Source organism: Oryctolagus cuniculus, chromosome 18 (assembly GCF_051225735.1).
Source record: "Oryctolagus cuniculus isolate XC-2025 breed Fujian yellow rabbit chromosome 18, ASM5122573v1, whole genome shotgun sequence".
NCBI classification, from domain to species: Eukaryota; Metazoa; Chordata; class Mammalia; order Lagomorpha; family Leporidae; genus Oryctolagus; species Oryctolagus cuniculus.
The window spans coordinates 41749724-41770410 of NC_142884.1; the positions used below are offsets into that span (position 1 = coordinate 41749724).

At 37.9% G+C, this 20687-nt stretch overlaps 1 protein-coding gene across 18 annotated transcripts in view; it reads left to right on the forward strand.

Annotated features, from left to right (window-relative positions):
• The window catches only part of PHKB (phosphorylase kinase regulatory subunit beta), a 226063-nt gene that overhangs the window by 99556 nt on the left and 105820 nt on the right, over positions 1-20687 (forward strand). For all 18 annotated transcript variants that reach the window (XM_008248369.5, XM_008248371.5, XM_089318649.1 and 15 more), the window contains 5 exon segments: positions 9500-9595; positions 10718-10915; positions 15153-15210; positions 15727-15804; positions 18330-18488. In XM_008248369.5, the coding sequence (XP_008246591.3) occupies positions 9500-9595; positions 10718-10915; positions 15153-15210; positions 15727-15804; positions 18330-18488 (589 nt within the window).

Below are 20687 nucleotides of genomic sequence, written 5' to 3' on the forward strand. Positions count from 1 at the left end.
TTTCTTAGAACCTATAACAAGAATATAGCCATTACTAGAGGTGGAGATACTTAGAAGTTGTTCTTAATCAGAGTGAAGTTTGCACTTTAGTCAGCCACACTCCTCAGCACTCCCATTGCCTGGTTCTCCATGTTCCTCCCGGATGAAGGAGGATCAGCCCACCTTTACTCTCTAAGCTGGAATAATACATGATCGTCGTTTGGGCTAGGCCACCGGCTGCAATGCCGGGCATCCCATTTGAGCGCCGGTTCGCGTCCTGGCTGTTCCTCTTCCAATCCAGTTCTCTGGTGTGACATGGGAAAGCAGTAGAAGATGGCCCAAGTGCTTGGGACCAGCCTGTGCTGTTGTGGTCATCCAGGGGACTATGGAGACAAAATTCAGGAGGAATATGAGGAAGTCCTCAAAACCAAACTGGCAGAACAATGTGAATCTTTTGTGAAATTCACACATGATCAGATTATGTGATGATACAAGATAAAGCCAACAAGCTGCCCGTCCTGAAGCTTTTTTTCCCTATCTGGGTACTGGGTTTGACCTCAAAATATGGCTACTGTATGCTTTTTACAACTAGTTTGGTATCACATTTCAGCAGCACTGCTACTTGGGAGGAGCCACTTCAGCTTTGAATTTGGCTCCTTGAATCAGGTTCCCCCAGATTCTTATGAGGTGTGCATGTTCAACTGCTTGAGCTGTGTTTGGCAACCCGCTGCCTGACGTTGCTGACCGGCTGTTCTTCACCTTGTTTCCAAGGCTGAGGAACAGAGAGTAGCGTCTGTTTTGAGGAGGTGGAAATTAAGTATACATTTAGTTTTCGCTGTGAGTTGTTCAGGACCACATCATACGAAATGCCTTGTTTTCATAATTATTGTTTTTGGAAAGGAAAGTTTTATTAAAATTGTTTTAATTTGAATATTGAATAGTTTTGTTTAATTAGGGCTTATTTTGAAAAATTATTGAATTGAATTCAAATGTATGCCAGTACTTCCAAACTAGGGTCATATTCAGAGACAGTTGTTCTGATCAGATGGCTTATAGAAATTTCTGGAATGTTCATATTCAAAGATCCTCTTATTAATGAATATCTTTGACTTAAATATAACCAAGAACTGCAGCCTTATTCTTTGTGTGTTTTCATTATATAGTGTTAACAAGCTTATTTGCGGGGCCAGCGCCGTGGCTCACTTGGTTAATTCTCCGCCTGTAGCATCAGCATCCCATATGGGTGCCGGTTCTAGTCCCAGTTGCTCCTTTCCAGTCCAGCTCTCTGCTGTGGCCTGGGAAGGCAGTGAAGGATGGCCCAAGTGCTTGGGCCCCTGCACCTGCATGGGAGACCAGGAGGAAGCACTGGCTGATGTCTTCAGATCGGCGCAGCGCCAGCCATAGCAGACATTTGGGGAGTGAACCAACGGAAGGAAGACCTTTGTCTCTGTCTCTGTCTCTCTCTCTCTCTCTCACTGTCTGTCTCTACCTGTCAAAAAAAAAAAAAAAAAAAAAACAAGCTTAGTTGCAAACAAATAAAATACTTAAGCTATTAAAAATATATACCATGTGTTTTCATGTCAGTCTTCATGTTGGTTACAGTTAACCTATATCGCTGTATATCTCATGCAGAGGAAAATTTGTATAAAATATACAGCCATAGAATTGGATGATTTGATCTTAGTTTCACCCTCAACTGGCTATAATCAGATATCTAAAATCTCACTTTCTCAGGGGATAAAAAGAAATCCTGAAAGTCTAATCAACTGACCATGGATTGAATCGTCAATGGAAGGGAATAAAATGTAGAAGCTACCACTCTAAATAAAAAAGTAGCTCAATTTTCTTTAGCAGTTTTTGTAAGGATTCTCATGATGGTGAGCACAATGCGATTACCAGCTAATATTGTAATTAACTCTAAGCTATTGAAATGCTCAGTTGATGAAGGTACCTTTTAGGAAGTTACACAGAGGTGCCAAAAAGAGACAGTTTTTGTTAAGGCCATTAAAATATTATGTATCTCAGGTCTTTAATTTAATTACTTTCAGCTTGCAGTGTGATGATACAACCCTTTCTTCCCTTACCTACATATCCAAACTCGTATCTTTGCATCCCCAACTTTGTCTGGCAGATGGGCCCTGGGTATATTCAGGGCATGAGGAATGATGATAAAGAAGATTGGAAGAGGAAAACAGTACCTCATTCTCAATCTAGGTGCCTAAGAGGTGACTCTGGGTCACCCATTTCCAATGCAGATTGATTGATAGGTAGGTAGGTAGGAAGATAGATAGATAGATAGATAGATAGACAGACAGACAGATAGATAGATAGATAGATACGGCATTAACCAGTGACATTTTATGAGAAGTCTGGAGAGAGGATCACTTTAAGCTCTTTACTCCAACCAGTGAGTTCTGTGACTTTGATCCATTATTAACCTAATTTTTAGTTTCCTCATATAATAATAGATACTGATAATTGGGTCTGATGATATTTTTGTGTTAATAAAAGTCAACTTATTGGCCAGCACCGTGGCTCACTTAGCTAATCCTCCGCCTACAGCTGGTACTCTGAGTTCCAGTCCCAGTTGGGGTACCGGGTACTAGTCCTAGTTGCTCCTCTTCCAGTCCAGCTCTCTGCTGTGGCCCTGGAGGGCAGTGGAGGATGGCCCAAGTGCTTGGGCCCTGTACCGGCATGGGAGACCAGGATAAGCGCTGGCTGTAGCAGCCATTAGGGGAGTGAACCAACGACCAACGGAAGGAAGACCTTTCTCTCTGTCTCTTTCTCACTGTCTATAACTCTACCTGTCAAATAAAAAAAAAAAAGCCAACTTATTTAGCAGAGTCATTGCAAAAATTAATAAATGATATATCTTACTGTGATTATTAATGAAATACTGGTAATACTAAAGATGAGAAATGAAGAGATTGGACTGAAAGCACTTTAGACATAGAGAGTAGCTCAAGGAGACTGAGAAGAATCATAGCTAATCCAGAGGTGATGTAGCAGAAATCTGGAAGATAACAGGTCTTGTTAGGCTGCCTTCTATTCCATAACAAATAGTGAACTCAGTGAAGTTGAGTGTCAGGGTTGGCTGTTACCCTGCAGTGTCCAGCTATTTTTACAATATATCATCTCCTTTCAAGTACCTGGGTCTTAGTGCATGTTGCTTTCGTATCTGTATGCATCCTCTTCACTGCATATATGGCCTCATACATAAAAGCAAGGTTCTTGTACAAGTCTCCCTATCTGCTGGTCCCAGGAAGCTTTCATACACTGCTCAGCTGTAACTCTAAACTATTGAATAGCTTTGCTGTGCATTCAGATCCTATGTTACAAATGTACTGCAGTATTACTCCTCAGCTAGTGTCTCGGTCTGTAATCTTGGAATCATTTGAAGAATTTAAAAAGCAGTATTGACTCTTGGGCTCTATCTACCCCTAGGGATTCTGATTTAACTAGGTTTTGGGGGATGCCTTGGCATTGAGATTTCTAAGAACTCTCCAGGAATTCTAATGTGCAGCTAAGGATGAGAACTGCTGCTCTAAGCAGAGTTAGTTTTTTTACCCTTGTTAAGATCATGTCCATTCTCAGTGGAGTTTTATAGCAAATGTTTACAGAATTCACCATCCCTTGATTATTTCAAATAGAGATAATTCCTTAAGCCACATGAATATTACATTTAACAAGTAGAGTTTCTTCCATTTTCACAGGATAGTATAAGTATCAGTTTTTCCCTTTTATCTTTTTTCTGATGTGCAGAATTGAAGAAATTTAACATTCCTACCTCTACAGCAGTTCAATTAATAAAGTGCCAGCTAAACAGTAGCAAATTTAATATTGGTTGTGATCTTTTCATTGTTTAATCATTTTATTGTGTCACTCCATGTACTTAAAAGTGTTGTGATCTTATTAAAAGTCAGTAGCTAGGATAAAAACTTACATAAAAAAGGGTTCTTAATTGAAGGAATTCCCAAAGAAACCACCTCAAAACTTGGGAGAATTCAGATCATGTGTGTATTCAGTTAGTTCTAGATTGTTGGGTGCAGTGTTTGCGAACTTGATCCTGTGTTTTTAAGTAAATCAATTTAGAGCTTTACAAAAGCTTGCCCATGGGTGGCAACTCAAAAGAGTCATAGAACTTTGGAGACCAAAGGTTTCTTTCTCAAAATGAATAGGCCTATGCCTCAGAGACTTGAGGTAGCTCCTCTGTCTTTTTTTTTTTCTTCCAACATTCATTTTCCATATTATTCAAGAAAATAAACATCCTTTAAATCTTCACTTCAAACTGTTTTCAGAAATCATTATTTGGGAAATTGCCCAAGAATTAAGTGTGATAAAATGGCCTAACTTTTAGTGATTGGTTTACCATGAAGACTGATTTAGAGCAGAATCACATTTAGAAACATAAAAACATACTTATGTGACCTTCAGTATGGGAATCATGTATTTCATTATGGTCTCAAATATATTCTATATAAATATACTGACAAATATGTTCATGCATTTAAGTAATATTTGATAATATTTTAATAATAGTATTTAAAGCAAATTTATCAAATATCATACACATAGTAAGCAACAATATAATTTCTGGATTTGAGTCTCAGCTGTGCTCTTCTGAAACTCTGAAAATTAATGCTGAGGTTCATTTTTCTCTGTTGTTTGATAATTCTTTTATGAGTATGTGAGCAGGATCTTACTGGTAATGGCCTGGGAAAGCAATAGAAGATGGCCAAAGTGCTTGGGCCCCTGCATCAGCATGGGAGACCCAGAAAAGAAGCTCCTGGATTCAGATCGGCACAACTCCAGACGTTGCAGCCTATGGAGAGTGAACCAGCAGATGGAAGACCTTTCTCTCTGTCTCTCTCTCTCTGTATAACTCAGCCTCTCAAGTAAATAAATTAATCTTTAAAAAAAAAGAAAAAAGATTGTGTAGAGTAGATCTGCTGATCAGTTTCATGTTATTTAATTTTTGGTCCTATATGAAGGCAACAAGTCCATTGGGTAGGCTCAGTGAAGTGCTTAAGATCAGGAAGAGAGGCCGGCGCCACGGATCAATAGACTAATCCTCCGCCTGCAGTGCCAGCACCCCGGGTTCTAGTCCCAGTCGGGGCGCCGGATTCTGTCCCGGTTGCCCCTCTTCCAGGCCAGCTCACTGCTGTGGCCAGGGAGTGCAGTGGAGGATGGCCCAAGTGCTTGTGCCCTTCACCCCATGGGAGACCAGGAGGAAGCACCTGGCTCCTGCCTTCGGATCAGCACAGTGCGCTGGCCGCAGCAGCCATTGGAGGGTGAACCAATGGTAAAGGAAGACCTTTCTCTCTGTTTCTTTCTCTCTCTCACTGTCCACTCTGCCTGTCAAAAAAAAAAAAAAAAATCAGGAAGAGAAAGACCTAGACAAACCTACAAATCATTTCAGTTTTCACTTAGACTGTTGAGATCAGGGGTTATAGATGATACATTTGACCTTAGAGACCAACACAGAAGTGTTTGTTCTGGACTTGGGAATTGACGGAAGGAATAGTTGGGTCAGTGAAGCCCTTCCCCATCATTAGCATTCAAATCCACATGACACTGGTCAAGCAGAATAATCTTCTAGTGCTTTCACTATGGCAAAAACAATTACAGAAACCCAGCTGGGGAGAAAACTTTGAGCTGTCAGTCTTAAAATATGTTCTTTAAGTGGAGTGAGGATATTATAGCAGAGTTGTGATGATTTTAAGCAATGGTAGAAGAAAATAAAATATCCAAAGTTAATCAGATTCTCTGAAGTGACATATACATGTAAAACATCCTTTCATACTCCTGTCTTTAATTGGAGAAATCAAGATACTGACAAATGAGCTGATGCCAAAATCTAAAAGGTGATGACTAGAGAGATTGCTCATGTTATGCAAAGTGTTCAAAGCAGTACAGACATCTAACTTCCTTTGAAATTTGCAGGCCTAAAATTAATGTGGCTGGTGATTTAAAGTAGGTGATAATTAACTCCATGTGTGAACTCTCCTTTCCAACTTTTTAAAAAGACTTGCTTCTGAATGGACGATAGTTGCCCATCACCTGGATAGTGTTACTGTTGTGGAAATGTGGACAGTAATGCCTAGGCTATGGTGTATTTTTCTAAGAGAACAGCAAATAACAAAGTTAGCTAGCCTTTGACTTCAGTGTTAAAATATGCTAACATTCTGAGTTTATTTTTCTCATTGGGCATGTCTCCTAAAGGCTGGCAGAGGAAAACTGAGGCCTTAATCACTTGATGAAATTAGATAAATAAGCGATTTATGTGTAGCTAGAAAATAGAAGCTGGCAGTTTACATTAATCATATAACAGCAAGAATTGCCAAATTTGGCATTTTACTTCATTATTTTTACATTATCCTACACAAATTTTATCTTAAGAATTCAGTTCTAGGCTGACAGTTTGGCATAAAATTAGCTTTATTAATTATCGACCTAAAGATCCATTATAGCTCATATTAATTTGTGTATTTATGGGCTTCTAATGTATGTATACCCATTTATTTTCCTGCTATTTTGTTCCAACCATCCTATTTGCTTCTGTTTCCTCCAAAATTCAGATTCTAACTTTGTCTCTCACCTTCTCCATAAAATGCCCAAATTTCCCTGGGGATGTACTATAATTATGATTCCATCTAAGCCATGTGGTGCTTAGTCGTGTATTGCCGTGCATGGCCTTTCTGTTTCTTTAATAAATGTCTTGTTCAAGATTGTGTGTCACCAGGGTCAGCTCCTTGAGAGCACAGGCCGTGTCTGACCTTGCTTGTTTTCCTCCAAGCAGAGTGTGTGGTATTCTGCCCCAGGCAGCTGCTGCATAAAGCTTTGTTGAAAGAGTAGGGAGGCTGGGACTCTCAAATGACAGAAAGGAGAGTTTTGCATCAATCTGGCCATTGAGAGACAGCCTCACTCCTTCCCCGTTCATTTATTAATTCACTTGTGGGAGTTAAAAAAAGATTTTTTTTAAAAAGTGATGTTCTGAATTAGAAATCCTATTTTATAAGCTAATAATACTCATGTGTGAACTTGGGATAATGAGGAAAATATCCATCTGGTAAATCTGATGTTTGGATCTAAGATCTGCTGCTACTGAAATTTGAAGTTTCAGTCTAGGTGACTGATTGATTTGAGATATTTTAGTTTCAGTGTGAAATTGGGATGACATTAGAAAGTAATAGTGAAGCAACATGAAATTTATGGTAGTTTTCTTCTTTTCTGCATATATTTCTCTGGTTATTTTTATAATTGAAGCAGTCTTTGTATTCACATCTCAGTCTGTGTTTTTGAATACTTAGGTCTTCAGTAAAAGGAAGCCACGTTTACCTAGAATTATGCTGTTGAATGTGAAATCCGCTAATAGCTAAATGCTCATTACCCCGGTTGGCAGACCCATTGACATTTTCTCTTTTTTTTTTTAACTTTTCTTAAAGATTTATTTATGTATTTGAAAGACAGAGTTACATAGAGAGAAGGAGAGACAGAGCAGTGAGATCCTCCAGCCCCTGGTTTACTCCCCACGTGGCCGTAACAGCCAAGGCTGGGCCAGGCTGAAGTCAGGAGCCAGTAACTCCATTCAGGTCTCCTACATGGATGGCAGGGACCCAAATAGTTGGACCGTCCTGCTGTGCTTTCCCAAGCCATTCGGACATGGAGCATCCAGGATTCTAACCAGCACTCATATGAGATACTAGCATTGCAGACAGGGGCCTAACCCACTATGCTAAAATATCCACCCCAACGTTTTCTCTTACACCTGTGTTTCTAATCAAGTTTTTGTTTGTTTGTTTTTTCCACATGGGAAGTTTTATAACCTAGTGATTAAATGCATGAACTTTTGTGTAGGAGACTTGATTTTAAACCTTTGCCATGTGTCACATCCTTTTCAGTAAAGTAGGGTATTAATAATATGTACATATGGGGGAATGAGGCCGGCACTGTGGTGTAAAGGGTAAAGCCAACCCCTGCAGTGCCAGCATCCCATATAGGCTCCAGTTTGAGTCCTGGCTGCTCTAATTCCAATCCAGCTCCCTGCTATGGCCTGGGAAAGCAGTACAGGATGCCCCAAGTGCTTGGATCCCTGTACCCCCATGGGAGAACTGAAAGAAACTCCTGGCTCCTGGCTTTGGATTGGCTCAGCTCCAGTTGTTGCGACTATTTAGGGAGTGAATCAGAGGATGGAAGACTCTTCCCCATCCCCGTCCTGTTGCTCTGTCTCTCTGTAACTCTGCCTTTCTTTTCTTTTTTAAAACAAGATTTATTTATTTACTTTGAAAGTCAGAGTTACACAGAGAGAAAAGGAGAGGCAGAGAGAGAGAGGTCTTCCATCCACTGGCTCACTCCCCAGTTGGCCTCGGTGGCAGGAGTTGCACCGATCTGAAGCCAGGAGACCAGAGCCTCCTCTGAGTCTCCCATGTGGGTGCAGGGGCCCAAGACCGTGGGCCATCTTCTACTGCTTTCCCAGGCCATAGCAGAGAACTGGATCAGAAGTGGAGCAGCTGGGACTTGAACTGGCACCCATATGGGATGCCAGCACTGCAGGCAGCGGCTTTACCCTCTATGCCACAGCGCCAGCCCCATGTAACTCTGCCTTTCAATAATAAATAAATAAATCTTTAAAAAAATAATATCTACATATGGGGATTAAAGAAGCCATGTGATGCATAAAGCACAGTTCCTGACACACAGTGCATTAATATTTGAGATTCTCTTCTCTTCATATTTAAGTCAAGTATTTGTTTTACATCCAGAGTCCTAGATTATTTGTAGATTTTTTTAGTTTGATCATACAGTCAACATTCTTTATAAGGGATGTGCAACTCAGTTTATGAATCTGAATTAGTTCTTGCTTTCTTCCTTGTCATGTTAGGTAAACTATTTGCACTAAAATAATTATCATTAATTGTTTATCTTATAATTAACACATTTTGATTCATAAGAAAACCAAGAGACTGGTGCTGTGGCTCACTAGGCCAATCCTCTGCCTGCAGCGCTGGTACTCCGGTTTCTAGTCCCAGTGGGGGTGCCGGTTCTGTCCCGGTTGTTCCTCTTCCAGTCCAGCTCTCTGGTGTGGCCCGGGAAGGTAGTGGAGGATGGCCCAAGTGCTTGGACCCTGCACCTGCATGGGAGACCAGGAGGAAGCACCTGGCTGATGTCTTCAGATCAGCGCAGTGCACCGGCCATAGTGGCCATTTGGGGGCTGAACCAATCAATGGAAGGAAGACCTTTCTCTCTGTCTCTCTGTCTCTCACTGTCTAACTCTGCCTATGGCAAAAAAAAAAAAAAAAAAAAGAAAACCAAGAAAAATGGAAGAAATGTTAATTGCCTTTTGTGGTTATAAAATTAATGCATAATGAAAGATATTTGAGAAATACTAGAAGTGTAAAACAATTATATTCTGTGATCCTGTGCTCTAATGCACACTTAATATTTTTGTAAAATTTCTCAGGCAAAAATGCAAAATTTTCAATAAGTCCTTTTTTTCTTAGGAATTTTTTTTTCTTTGCAGGGCTGTTCTTGGTCAGTGATATTTGTGGATCTGGATGCTCACAATCGCAACAGACAAACTTTGTGCTCACTGTTACCCAGAGAATCAAGATCTCATGTGAGTTGTTTTTGTTATAAACTAATATGAACTATCATTTATGATTTTTGTGCAGTTTTACTTTATTTTGGAAGAGCATACTATAGAAAACTATAGAAGTCATCCATATGAGACAAGAAGACATGATGGATATCACCCCTTGTTCCTTGGCTTTTGGAGATCTTACTCAGGCAATGAACAATTTTGGACAAAGCTGTTTTGTCCTTTCAGCCTTTTCTAGAACAATAGAAAAACCAATATTTCTCTTTTGGAAGATAGCAGCATCTACCAGCGTAAATCATTTTTTGTCATGATACATCAGGAAAAATTTTTATAATTTATATTTTTTGGATAAAATATTTTTCTTGTCCTTGTTTGTTTTCTCTCATTTGATTCACTTATTTTCCTTGTCTGATGAACTTTATTTATAATACATGATTTCAGATTTTTCCTGAAATTATTTTTAGTTCTATTCTTAGAAAACACTCCAAATGAGAAAATTTAATTTTTTTTAAATTACTGTATTTTTTATGTAAAGCAAGATCATGATAGAAAAATAAAAGGCATAAATGAGCAAATATTAATAATATTCATTCATTCTACACTCAGATATAGTTTCAGGGCAACTTCTTTTACATATTTTTATACACATATATAATCTTTTTATTTTACAAAGCTATAACTGTGTTGTTCATTATGATTGGTTTCTTAGTTCTGTGAATGGACATGTTTCTAGGTCAATAAATAGATTTCTATAATACAAATTTTCATGCCTGTTAATTCACTTGCCTATTTGTTGGACATTAAGGTTATTTTCTCTTTTTCGCTATTATAAGCAAAGTGTATGACAGACCAAGTTGGTATGACTATTAGTGTCAACTTTTTCCATACTGGTTTGATTATTTTAGAATTTGAACCCAGTATTGAGCCCTGAAAATACTCTTTATCAATAAATAAAGTTTTGTTTCCTCTACAAGGTTCAGTGAAGCTTGCCATGGAAGCTTCTGTCACTCCCTTGGAGCAGAGCAAGCTCACTGTCAGTTGCATAACCTTTTTGACTTTTCATCTCTGTAATACTCCTTGGGCTATGTTTTGAGAGTATCCCTGTAGAGTCTTACATTCTCTTTTTCTTACTGCCCCCAGAACACAGATGCTGCCCTGCTCCCTTGTATCAGTTATCCTGCATTTGCCCTGGATGATGATGTTCTATATAACCAAACACTTGATAAAGTTATTAGAAAATTAAAAGGAAAATATGGATTTAAACGTTTCCTGAGAGATGGGTATAGAACTTCACTGGAAGATCCCAAAAGACGCTACTACAAACCAGCTGAAATTAAGGTATTAAAAATATTCTATGGGGTTAGCATTTAGCTTTATGTTAAGACACCGTTATCCCACATCAGAGTGCTTAGTGCTTGGGTTTGATGCCTGCTCCAGCTCCTGACTCCAACTTCCTGCTAATACAGACCCTGGAAGGTACTAGTGATGGCTCAGACAATTGGATTTCTGCCACTCATGTGGGAGACCTGGATTGTGCCCAGCTGTTGTGGACATTTGGGGAGTAAGCTAGCAGATGGGTGTGGTCTCTTTCTCTTTCTTCTCTCTGTCTCTCTGCTTCTTAAATACTTGAGTAAGTAAAATTTTAAAAATCCCACATTACTAGAACATCACAGTGATCAAAAGCATAGAATAAGCAGGCTGGTTTTTTGGGTTTACATTCTGGCTCTGCCATTTAATAGCTGTGTGACTTTGGAATAATTTAGGGAACATCTTTGATTAATATTTTTATTAGTAAAATACTAATAGCTACATCATAAGTTTCTTATGAAAATTAAATGACTTAAAATTTTTATGTACAAAATGCTTAAAACAGTGTTTGGCATATAGTAAGTGCTTAGTGTTAGTTTTTATTACCAGTGAGGCCCGTTTGCACTAATGGGCCATGTTGATTCACTGCATGAACAGTTTTTCTATTGAATATTCAATGCTTTGCTTATCTGTTCCAATAGTTTGTCAAATAATGGAATTAGAAGATAGGCTTAGGAGCTGGCGCCATGCCATAGCTGGTGAAGTTGCTACCTGCAACCCCAGCATCCCATATGGGCACTGGTTTGAGTCTCAGAAGCTCCACTTATGATTTAGCTCTGTACTAGTGCAGTGGAAGATGGCCCAAGCCCTTGGGCCCCTGCACCCACTTGGGAGATCTGAAAGAAGCTCACAGTTCCTGGCTTCAGTCTGGCCCAGTCCTGACCAATGTGGCCCTTTGGAGAGTGAACCAGAGGATGGAAAATCTGTTTCTCTCTCTCTCTTTCCCTCTGTCTCTCTCTCTCTTTTTCTCTGTCTCTGTAACTCAGATAAATAAAAATCTTTTTTAAAAAAAGAAAAGTATTTTAGTACAAAAAATTGAATTCATCCTCAAATGTTCATGGAAATGTTTATCGTGGAAAAAAAAACCCAAAACTTTGCATGTAATTTCAGTACCAAAATAAGCTTTTCTTTTGATTCCAGTTTTTCATAAAGTTTTGAGTACTCATTTAGTATCTATTCGTGATCCAGCTTTCAGTGCATTAAGCAAATGGTCTCATTAAAGCTGATAGTTTTTCTTTTTCCCTTTTCTTTTTCATTTAGACAATTGTCTTTGAAATATAGCTTTCTAAGTATCTAGTTTTAAACTATATTTCAGAAACCACATACCACTATATTCAGGTTTATACTAGCTGCTTTTAAGCTGTACAGAAAACTATTACCCTCCACCCAAATTAAGCATCTGTGCATATTACTAAAGACTTTTCTGTAGTGGTAGCCTGAAAATTACTTTTGTAAGCATGTTCACTGAAAATAAGTAGGGTCCCCATGAATTGTATCTAGATAATATCTAGGCAACAGTAGACCTTGTAATTTGCTTGGCAGTTAGCGTACCCCTTTTTATTATTATTATTTTTTAAAGATTATTTACTTATTTATTTATTTGAGAGGTAGAGTTACAGAGAGAGGGAGAGACAGAGAGAGAGGTCTTCCATCTGCTGGTTCACTTCCTAAATGGCTGTAACAGCCACAGCTGAGCTGATCCAAAGCCAGGGGCCAGGAGCTTCTTCCAGGTCTCCACATATGTGCTGGTGCCCAAGCACTTGTGTCATCTTCCATTGCTTTCTCACACCATAGGAGAGAGCTGGATTGGAAAAGGCACAGCTGGAGCTAGAACCGGTGCCCATCTGGGATGCTGGCTCCACAGGCGGAGGCTTAGCCCACTACACCACAGCGCTGACCCCAGCAAACCACTTTTCTAAAATTCAACATGCACTTAGTTTTTCTAGACAGCTGGATGAACTATTTATTATTAAATTTCACAGTTGATTATAATTCAGGAGCATTAGGAGCCTGATTTATTGCATATATCTCTCAAATTTTACAGTATTATTAATATTCTTAACAGTTTGTTGGGTTTGGCCAAAAGATTGATTTATCTCTTAAATGCCTTGAAAATAATTTTTTTCCTAGTTAATTTATTCCCTGAGCTGATTTGTGGCACTTACATTTGAATTAGACCTCCTGCATGTACTTCTGCACCTGTGTGCTACTAAGAAACATCTCAAGGTGCCACTCCCAATTCAGGACATCGTCTTCGTTCATCTGTCTTCATTCATCTTCATCACTGTTTTTACTTCTTGTCAGTTCTTCTATGTGAGCCTTGCAGGAACTTCTCGTGAAAGCATTTCCAACCTGTTCCCATTTGTACTCAAGTTCCCAGCTTTTTCTTCTTATTTCCTACTTGATAGCCTTTTATTTCTGCATGGCTTCCTCCACTACATCCTTCCCTTTCCATACTTATCTCCATCCCTCTTGTCTTATTCACAATGTTGTCTGTTCTTCTTTCTCAGGCCAGCCCTACATATGTACAACCCATCAGGTCTCATTTACTTTCTTGGGATTCTCATTGAGGGTTTGTTTCTCTGATAGAAGGATGACCATCTCTGTTTCTTTTTTTTTTTCTCTTTATCTTTCCCACTTTTGCCTTCCCTATATTTTGCTCTTCCAACTTAAATTAGTTTCTTCGCTTCAGCCTAAATACATTGGTGCGTATCATTAAACACACAAATACAAGCCCTCTCACCCCTTTCCCCATTGTCTTTCTCCCGCAGCCACTCTTCTGAGGAGTGTGATCTAGATTTGGTGTCTTGTTTGCCTCCCACTCACTGTTGCCCCTTATGATCTGGCTCTTCTTTCCCGCATTCCCTAGGAGCTTGCTGGCTTCTGTCTACTGAGGTTATAGTGCATAGTTACAGAGAGAGAGAGAAAGAAAGAAACCAGCTCCATCTGTTGGTTCACTCCCCAAATGGCTACAGTGGCTGGAGCTGAGCCAATCAGAAGTCAGGAGCTTCTTCTGGGTCTCCCACGCAGGTGCAGGGGCCCAAACACTTGGAGCATTTTATACTGCCTTCCCAAGCCATAAGCAGAGAGTTGGATCGGAAGAGGACATGAACCGGCGTCCATATGGGATGCCACAAGCAGAAGCCTAACCTACTATGCCACAGCGTCAGCCCCTGCTTAAAATCTTAAGGATTAGGTTAGAGTAGTGGTTCATAGCCTGGGGCAGTTTTGTCTCCAGGTGGCATTTGACAATCTCTACAGACATTTCTAGTTCTCACAACTGGTGAGTGTCACTGACATCTGAAAGGAACAGAGTGGGGATCCTAGTAAAAATACTAGAACAGTCTGGACAGGCCCTGTCCAGGACAAAAGTATGTGGCCCAAAATGTCAGTAGTATTGAAGCTGAGATGCCCCAGTTTAAGTAATCATCTTTTCTCTTTGGATTGCTCCAGTAGTCTTCCAGCCAATGTCTGTTTCTTGCCCTACAACTTTCTTCAGCACTGCCAGCTGCCCACGGAAGCAAATAAATCAAATCTTATCCTGCTCAGTATTCATCAGTGGTTCCCTGTGACTTCCAGATCCAAGTCTCAGTCTCTGTGCTTGAGCTCCAGGGCCCTTCCTGATATGGCTGACACAACACACCTGTTGGGCTTTAGTTTTCACTACTTCTTCCAGAAATACCGAATTGCTGGTAGTATCCTAAACACACTATGCATGTATAATTTGCACTTTATTACCTCTACAAGGAGTTTTCTTAGCTCATCTTCCCAAAGAAGCCCATCAAGCATTAGCTGAAACATCTTTGCTACAAACCCTCCCCTGACCTCTGAGACAGACTCGTATTTTCCATTCCATATGTTCCGGATAAACCACGTATAGACAGTGTTGCTGGCCTCCCCACTGAGCTGTGAGCTCTTGAGGGCAAGTTGTGTTATCTTTTGTCTTCATAGCTCTTTGTCTATTTGATGCCAGGCATTAGCAAATACTCAGTAAATATTTATTGAATGACTGCTAATGGATGGATTGAATAAACAAGCTTTTGAATAATAGAATCCTAAGAAATTAAGAAAAGGAACAATGAAACTACTACATCATCGAATCAGTCAAATATTAAGTTATTACAGTAAATAAATCTTTTCCATGTATCTGAATTATAGTTGTTCTAATTTGTTAGTGAGAAATTTAATGTTTTGCTTTCTGTTTTAGTTATTTGATGGCATTGAATGTGAATTTCCCATATTTTTCCTTTACATGATGATTGATGGTAAGTGAGCTTTTTCTAAAATTAAAGCTACAGGATATAAGTGGTTCAAAGGAGAGCAGAAATGATATATGACTTCTTTCAACTAGCAAAATAGACTGCACTCATATAATGTTTACTGCTCTTATGTTGTATTTATGCTTTCTTAGTGAATGTTAAGTCATTTAAAGAATTTTAAAAATACTTTGAAATATTTAAAATGATACTAATATATTACTCATATTTATAAAGATTTTTATTGCTAGAGAAATTGACTACTATAAGCCATGACATTGTGACCATTTATAACATTTATGCTTTAGAATAGATAAATTTTGATTATATTTTTATTAAAGTTTTCGATTCTAAATGTTAACAAGACTTTCCAAAACAGATTTCTTAGAAAATTATCACAGACAGTTGCATAATCTTTTTTAGAACCAAAATACTTATAACTGGGCTAATAGATTTTTCTGTGGTAAATTTTTTGTGATGCTTATTGAATTCAGTTGCTAATGGGCTTTAAATTTTACATCTTAGGAGTTTTTAGAGGCAATCCCAAGCAAGTAAAGGAATATCAGGATCTTTTGACTCCAGTACTTCATCAGACTACAGAAGGTACAGATGTTTTTTCCTACCAATGTTTCCTAATGTTCCATTAATGTGTGTAAAAGAGTCCTTTATAAAACCCAACAACTTATATTATATTGGAAAAAAAATGAAAGGGGCCTCAATGAAATTAGAAAGAATAATCTATATTAATTTATTGTAAAAATACATTTTTTATAAAAGGAGCTCATTGGACAAATCAAGGATGGGGATAAATTTAGGTGGTCCTGGCTAAAGTCATTCCAAAGTAGTTGCCAAGTGTGCAGAGTTTCTTCATTTGCTTCTTATTGTGTAATTTCTTTACTCTCTGTAGTTTTACAATAATATAAAATAACTAGTTATTACCCAGGCCACCACAGATGCTGTGGTCAGACAAGTGCTTCCTCTCCTGGCATCTCCAGTGGGCCACTTAGAGAGGCTCAGCTCTGGCCTAAAGCCACTAGCAATACCAAGAGAATTCTAGCCTCATCTTTGGAGTTGCTTCTAGGATGGTTAGCATTGTGTTTGGAATGTCTATTATGTGCTACAATGTCACCTTTGAGGATGGAATTAATTTTTAGATCAAAATGCTCAGTTTTATAAGTAAGAGTATATTGATTTCAGTCAGATATAGCAATGACCATAGAAGAACATAATTGGCTTTTCTATATAACTGGAAAACTAATTCTCAAGGAATTCCAAAAATGATGTACTAGAGATCTTTGGGATTTAGAAGTAGTAAAAGAATAGGAATATTTTCTCATGAGTGGACACCTTTGAAAATATTAATGTAAGTTAAAAATTATAGTATGCTGGTTAAAACAAAAAAGGATGTTTTTATGGACACAGTATAATGCATAAACTACAATCACAACCCTGGAACCACTCGTTTCGCACGTGATGTTTGACATATTCTTTGGGATTTTCCACACTCATAGCAGAGCAAATACTTCATGTTATAGGCTTGCCCTTTAAAACGTTTATAATTCTGAAAGTTGTGAAATGTTTCCAGGTGAACATTAAATTCCAAATAAATATTAATTTTAAAAGCAATTATGTCATTGTGATACCAATATGAAAAATAATGTAATGAATTTTGTAATTAATGAAATCTCTGTAACATTCAGAAGTAGGTCATTGATGCATTTGAGGCAGTATAGATGAATAGATGTATGGATGGACAGATAGGTCTCAGGTTGGTAGATAGATTAGATAGGTAGGTAGATAGATAAACTGGCCAAGGGCAGGTGACCTAATATGTGGCAAGCACTAATGATATCACAACCTCCTTTTGATAAGATATGCCAGCTACTTCCTTGTAGTGGACAGATGAGCAAAAAACTGGTGTGGTTTTTGTGTGTGTGTGTGTGTGTGTGTGTGTGTGTTTTAACCAGGTCAAGTGGCCATCTTAACCACTGACCAACCTTTGCTTCAGCAAGATACTAAAAAATTCACCCTTGGGAAGAGACAAGAAGCTAATGAAACTTGCAGTGTATATCATAGTATATTATCCCATTTGTGCCTATGTGGGCAAAGACCCACCCCTAACATGGTAAAGAGTGTTGTCCCAAACAAGATAAATCTGATACAAGAATCTTCTGCTAAGCACTGGGTGCACAGCTCATTCTCGAGCATGCCTGCACTTACCCATCTAGAATGTACTTTTATGTCAATAAATCCTACTGGCATTTGTGTCTCATCATCAAATTCTTTGTTGTGTTGACAAGAACCTGGACCCCTCTGCCCTTGGATACATTGAGGTGGTAGTTTAATATTCCCCACTTTAGGTTTCATCATGCTCAGAGAATGAAGTTCAAAGTATTCTCCATGTATCATAGGCATTTTTACTAATCAGATACTATTAGTGCATGAAAGAAACATTTTGGGGGATATTGGTATAATTTTATTAGGAAAATTAAGTTTACTATAGGCTGATGTTGCAAAAACTCTTCTGCAGCAGTCTACTAGAATATTATTTTTTTCCTTTTGTGTCATCCACAGAGATCCAACTCTTTAATACTTTTAGTTTCTACCAGGAACCTTTTTAAATGGGTTGGTCACAGGAAAAGATGGATTTTTTTTTTCCTATTCAATGATATTGAATGGTAAATAATGGGCTTAATGTTTAATGGGAATTTATTTGCTATAAGAATGGCTCAGGGTTATAATTCTTCAGTTTAGATTACAGTGTCTCATTTGCGATGTTTCCACAGACTAATCCTATTAAAATAACTTATTGTATAGCTCTAAGTATTTACACTCGATGCATTTGTCTACATCTACATAGCTATTAAAGTTAAATATTGGTAGGGAGATTATGTACATGTTGCTGGCTAAAGTGTTATGAATGATATGCTATCGAATTACTCTTTTAGAATCAAGACCATTTTCTTCATTTTTGTATTGGCCATGTCTGAAAGGAACCAGAATATCTCACCTTCTGTTATTGATCAAGTCTGTTATCTCCTGCTCTCTAATCATTGCAGCTTCTTAAAGGGAGATTTGAAGAGGACACTGAATTGTTACATTTTAATACTTATTTTTAAACTCCATAGGGTATCCTGTGGTACCAAAGTACTATTATGTGCCGGCTGACTTTGTAGAATATGAGAAAAGAAACCCTGGTAGTCAAAAGCGATTTCCTAGCAATTGTGGCCGCGATGGAAAACTATTTCTTTGGGGACAAGCACTTTACATCATTGCAAAACTCCTGGGTAAGTGGAAAAATTTGAGGGCATTTTTTTCACCTTGTTATCAAGCTGTTAGAAATTTGTATGTCTTCACTAACATTTTTCTTGGGTTTGGTTGATGTTTCATGTTATTAAAAAGTCATTGGGGGAATTTCTTTGCTTGTAAAGGTATACTAATGTATTTAGTTCATTGAATGATGATGGACAGTTTCTGGGAAGAACATAGGTATGTGTACCTATGATCATTGAGGCAGCTGCATTTAGTAGTTAGGTTTCTGGCAGATGGCTGTGGAAACCTAAGTTACTTTTATATGATGTAATACAATTTTGATTTAATTTAACAGTCATCTCCATCATAGTGTTAGTAAACTGCTTGCCATAAGGAATCAGTCATCTCAAAGTTCTCTTTTTTCTAATAAATACATATTTTCAGTTTTCTGTTAGCTGGCCATTGTCCATACTTCTTTGAAGAGTTCTTTCTTAGCTTTTTCTACAACTTCAGCTGACCAGAGTGCTTTTAGACACATTATAATTAGGACAAATTTGATGAACAGAAAGAAGCACATGGGTCTTCCTGCATCACTCCTTATGAAAATTTCCAACAGTACGAGCATTTCCAGGAAAAGGGCTCTGTCACTTTAGAGTCAGAATCCCTAAAGGCAAACAGATGATGAAATCGGCCAATTGTAAATACTGTACCTGCACTAGAAGAACTACTTTCTATATGAAATACTGTTATTATCTTTGTCGTTTCTAGCATTACAGCATAAATGCTAAATTTGTTTGTGCTGTAAGAGTAATCATCTTTGGTTTCTTTTTTTATATTCCATTAGGGAAGAATATTTCAAAGGCCAGATTTCCAAGCTTTACATAAATGATATGTAAGAGCAGACAGAGCTAACTCAAAAAGAAAATTAAGTTAATGCTTAACTCAGTTTGCTCCTTTCCTGTATTTGCTAGTGTGTGTGTATATATATATATATATATATATACTTAATGCTAATTTAAGGACATGTAGAAAATTTTTTGTCATGTGAAGGGACAGCTTTTTGACAAGGTGTTGATATTATTTATACAGGTTTTGCATTTAGATTTTCCAATGGGAAGAAAGTATACATGAAGTAATTTTCATAGAATCTAGTTGGGGGAAAGGTTATCTCTGGATTGAAGGTTATTTCCATCTCATGACATAAATTTAAAGAGGTTTGTTGTTATAAAACAAAAAAAAAATTTAACATTAGAAGCATAAGTTTTATATACTATACCTGGAAATTATTAATGGGCATGATGAAATTTTTTCTGTGATTCTGAGATTAAAAACTGGCATCTAGGCTCTGGAATTTTAAGATCTACAACTTATTTTTCCTGCCTGTTGCTAAATTTCTGGCCTGGTCTTAGTACACTAGAAAGAGTGCTGTTTGAGCAAAACCTCAGGATAAAATTGACAAGGTTACTATATGGGTAATACAGAATTGACTACACTCTACATAAGTAAATTGAGCTTTAAAAGGGGAAAAAATGATAAAGAACAGTAAAAAAAATTGGGCCTTCCTTGCTTCAAAATAAATGTGTTGAATATAGGCAATGTTTTCTCACTTTAAGACCAGAATGAACATAAATAGTACAGGTCATACCTTCATTTCTATTTCATGACCTAAAAGAAGAAATACAGTAGGGCTCCCTTAAAAGACAGAGTCAGTTTCTCCTTTCCCTGCTGAGCTTTTAAAAAAAGACAGTAGAGCACTTGTAGAAGGTGTGTTGCACGCTATGATCCTTTCTGACAAAAAGAGATGTGGTGTATTTATTAGCACTCTGGCCTAGCCTTGTGTCATCTGGATAACAGCTCGCTGTTTTAAGATGAGTAAGATCTCAGAGGGTTCAATCATTTAGTTGCTCTTAACTATTGTATACTTCCCTCAAGAACCATCAAATGAATATGAATTTTCATTAAGATTCCAAACACCACAATTACTAACAAAGTATTTTTTATTCATTAGAGGAGTCTCAGTTGGATATCTTCTTGACAACATTTTGTGGGTACTTAATTGGAGTTACTATTTTTGCGTTAAAATCTTTAAAAAATGTTTTGTAATATATGACAATAATGCAGACCAGTTTGTATCCCAGTGAAATCTATTAAGAATATTTTGCTTTGTGTATACCTAAAGTGAATGATTATACAACAAAACTATGTGACTTCTATTCTGTTGTTAGAGAAAAAAG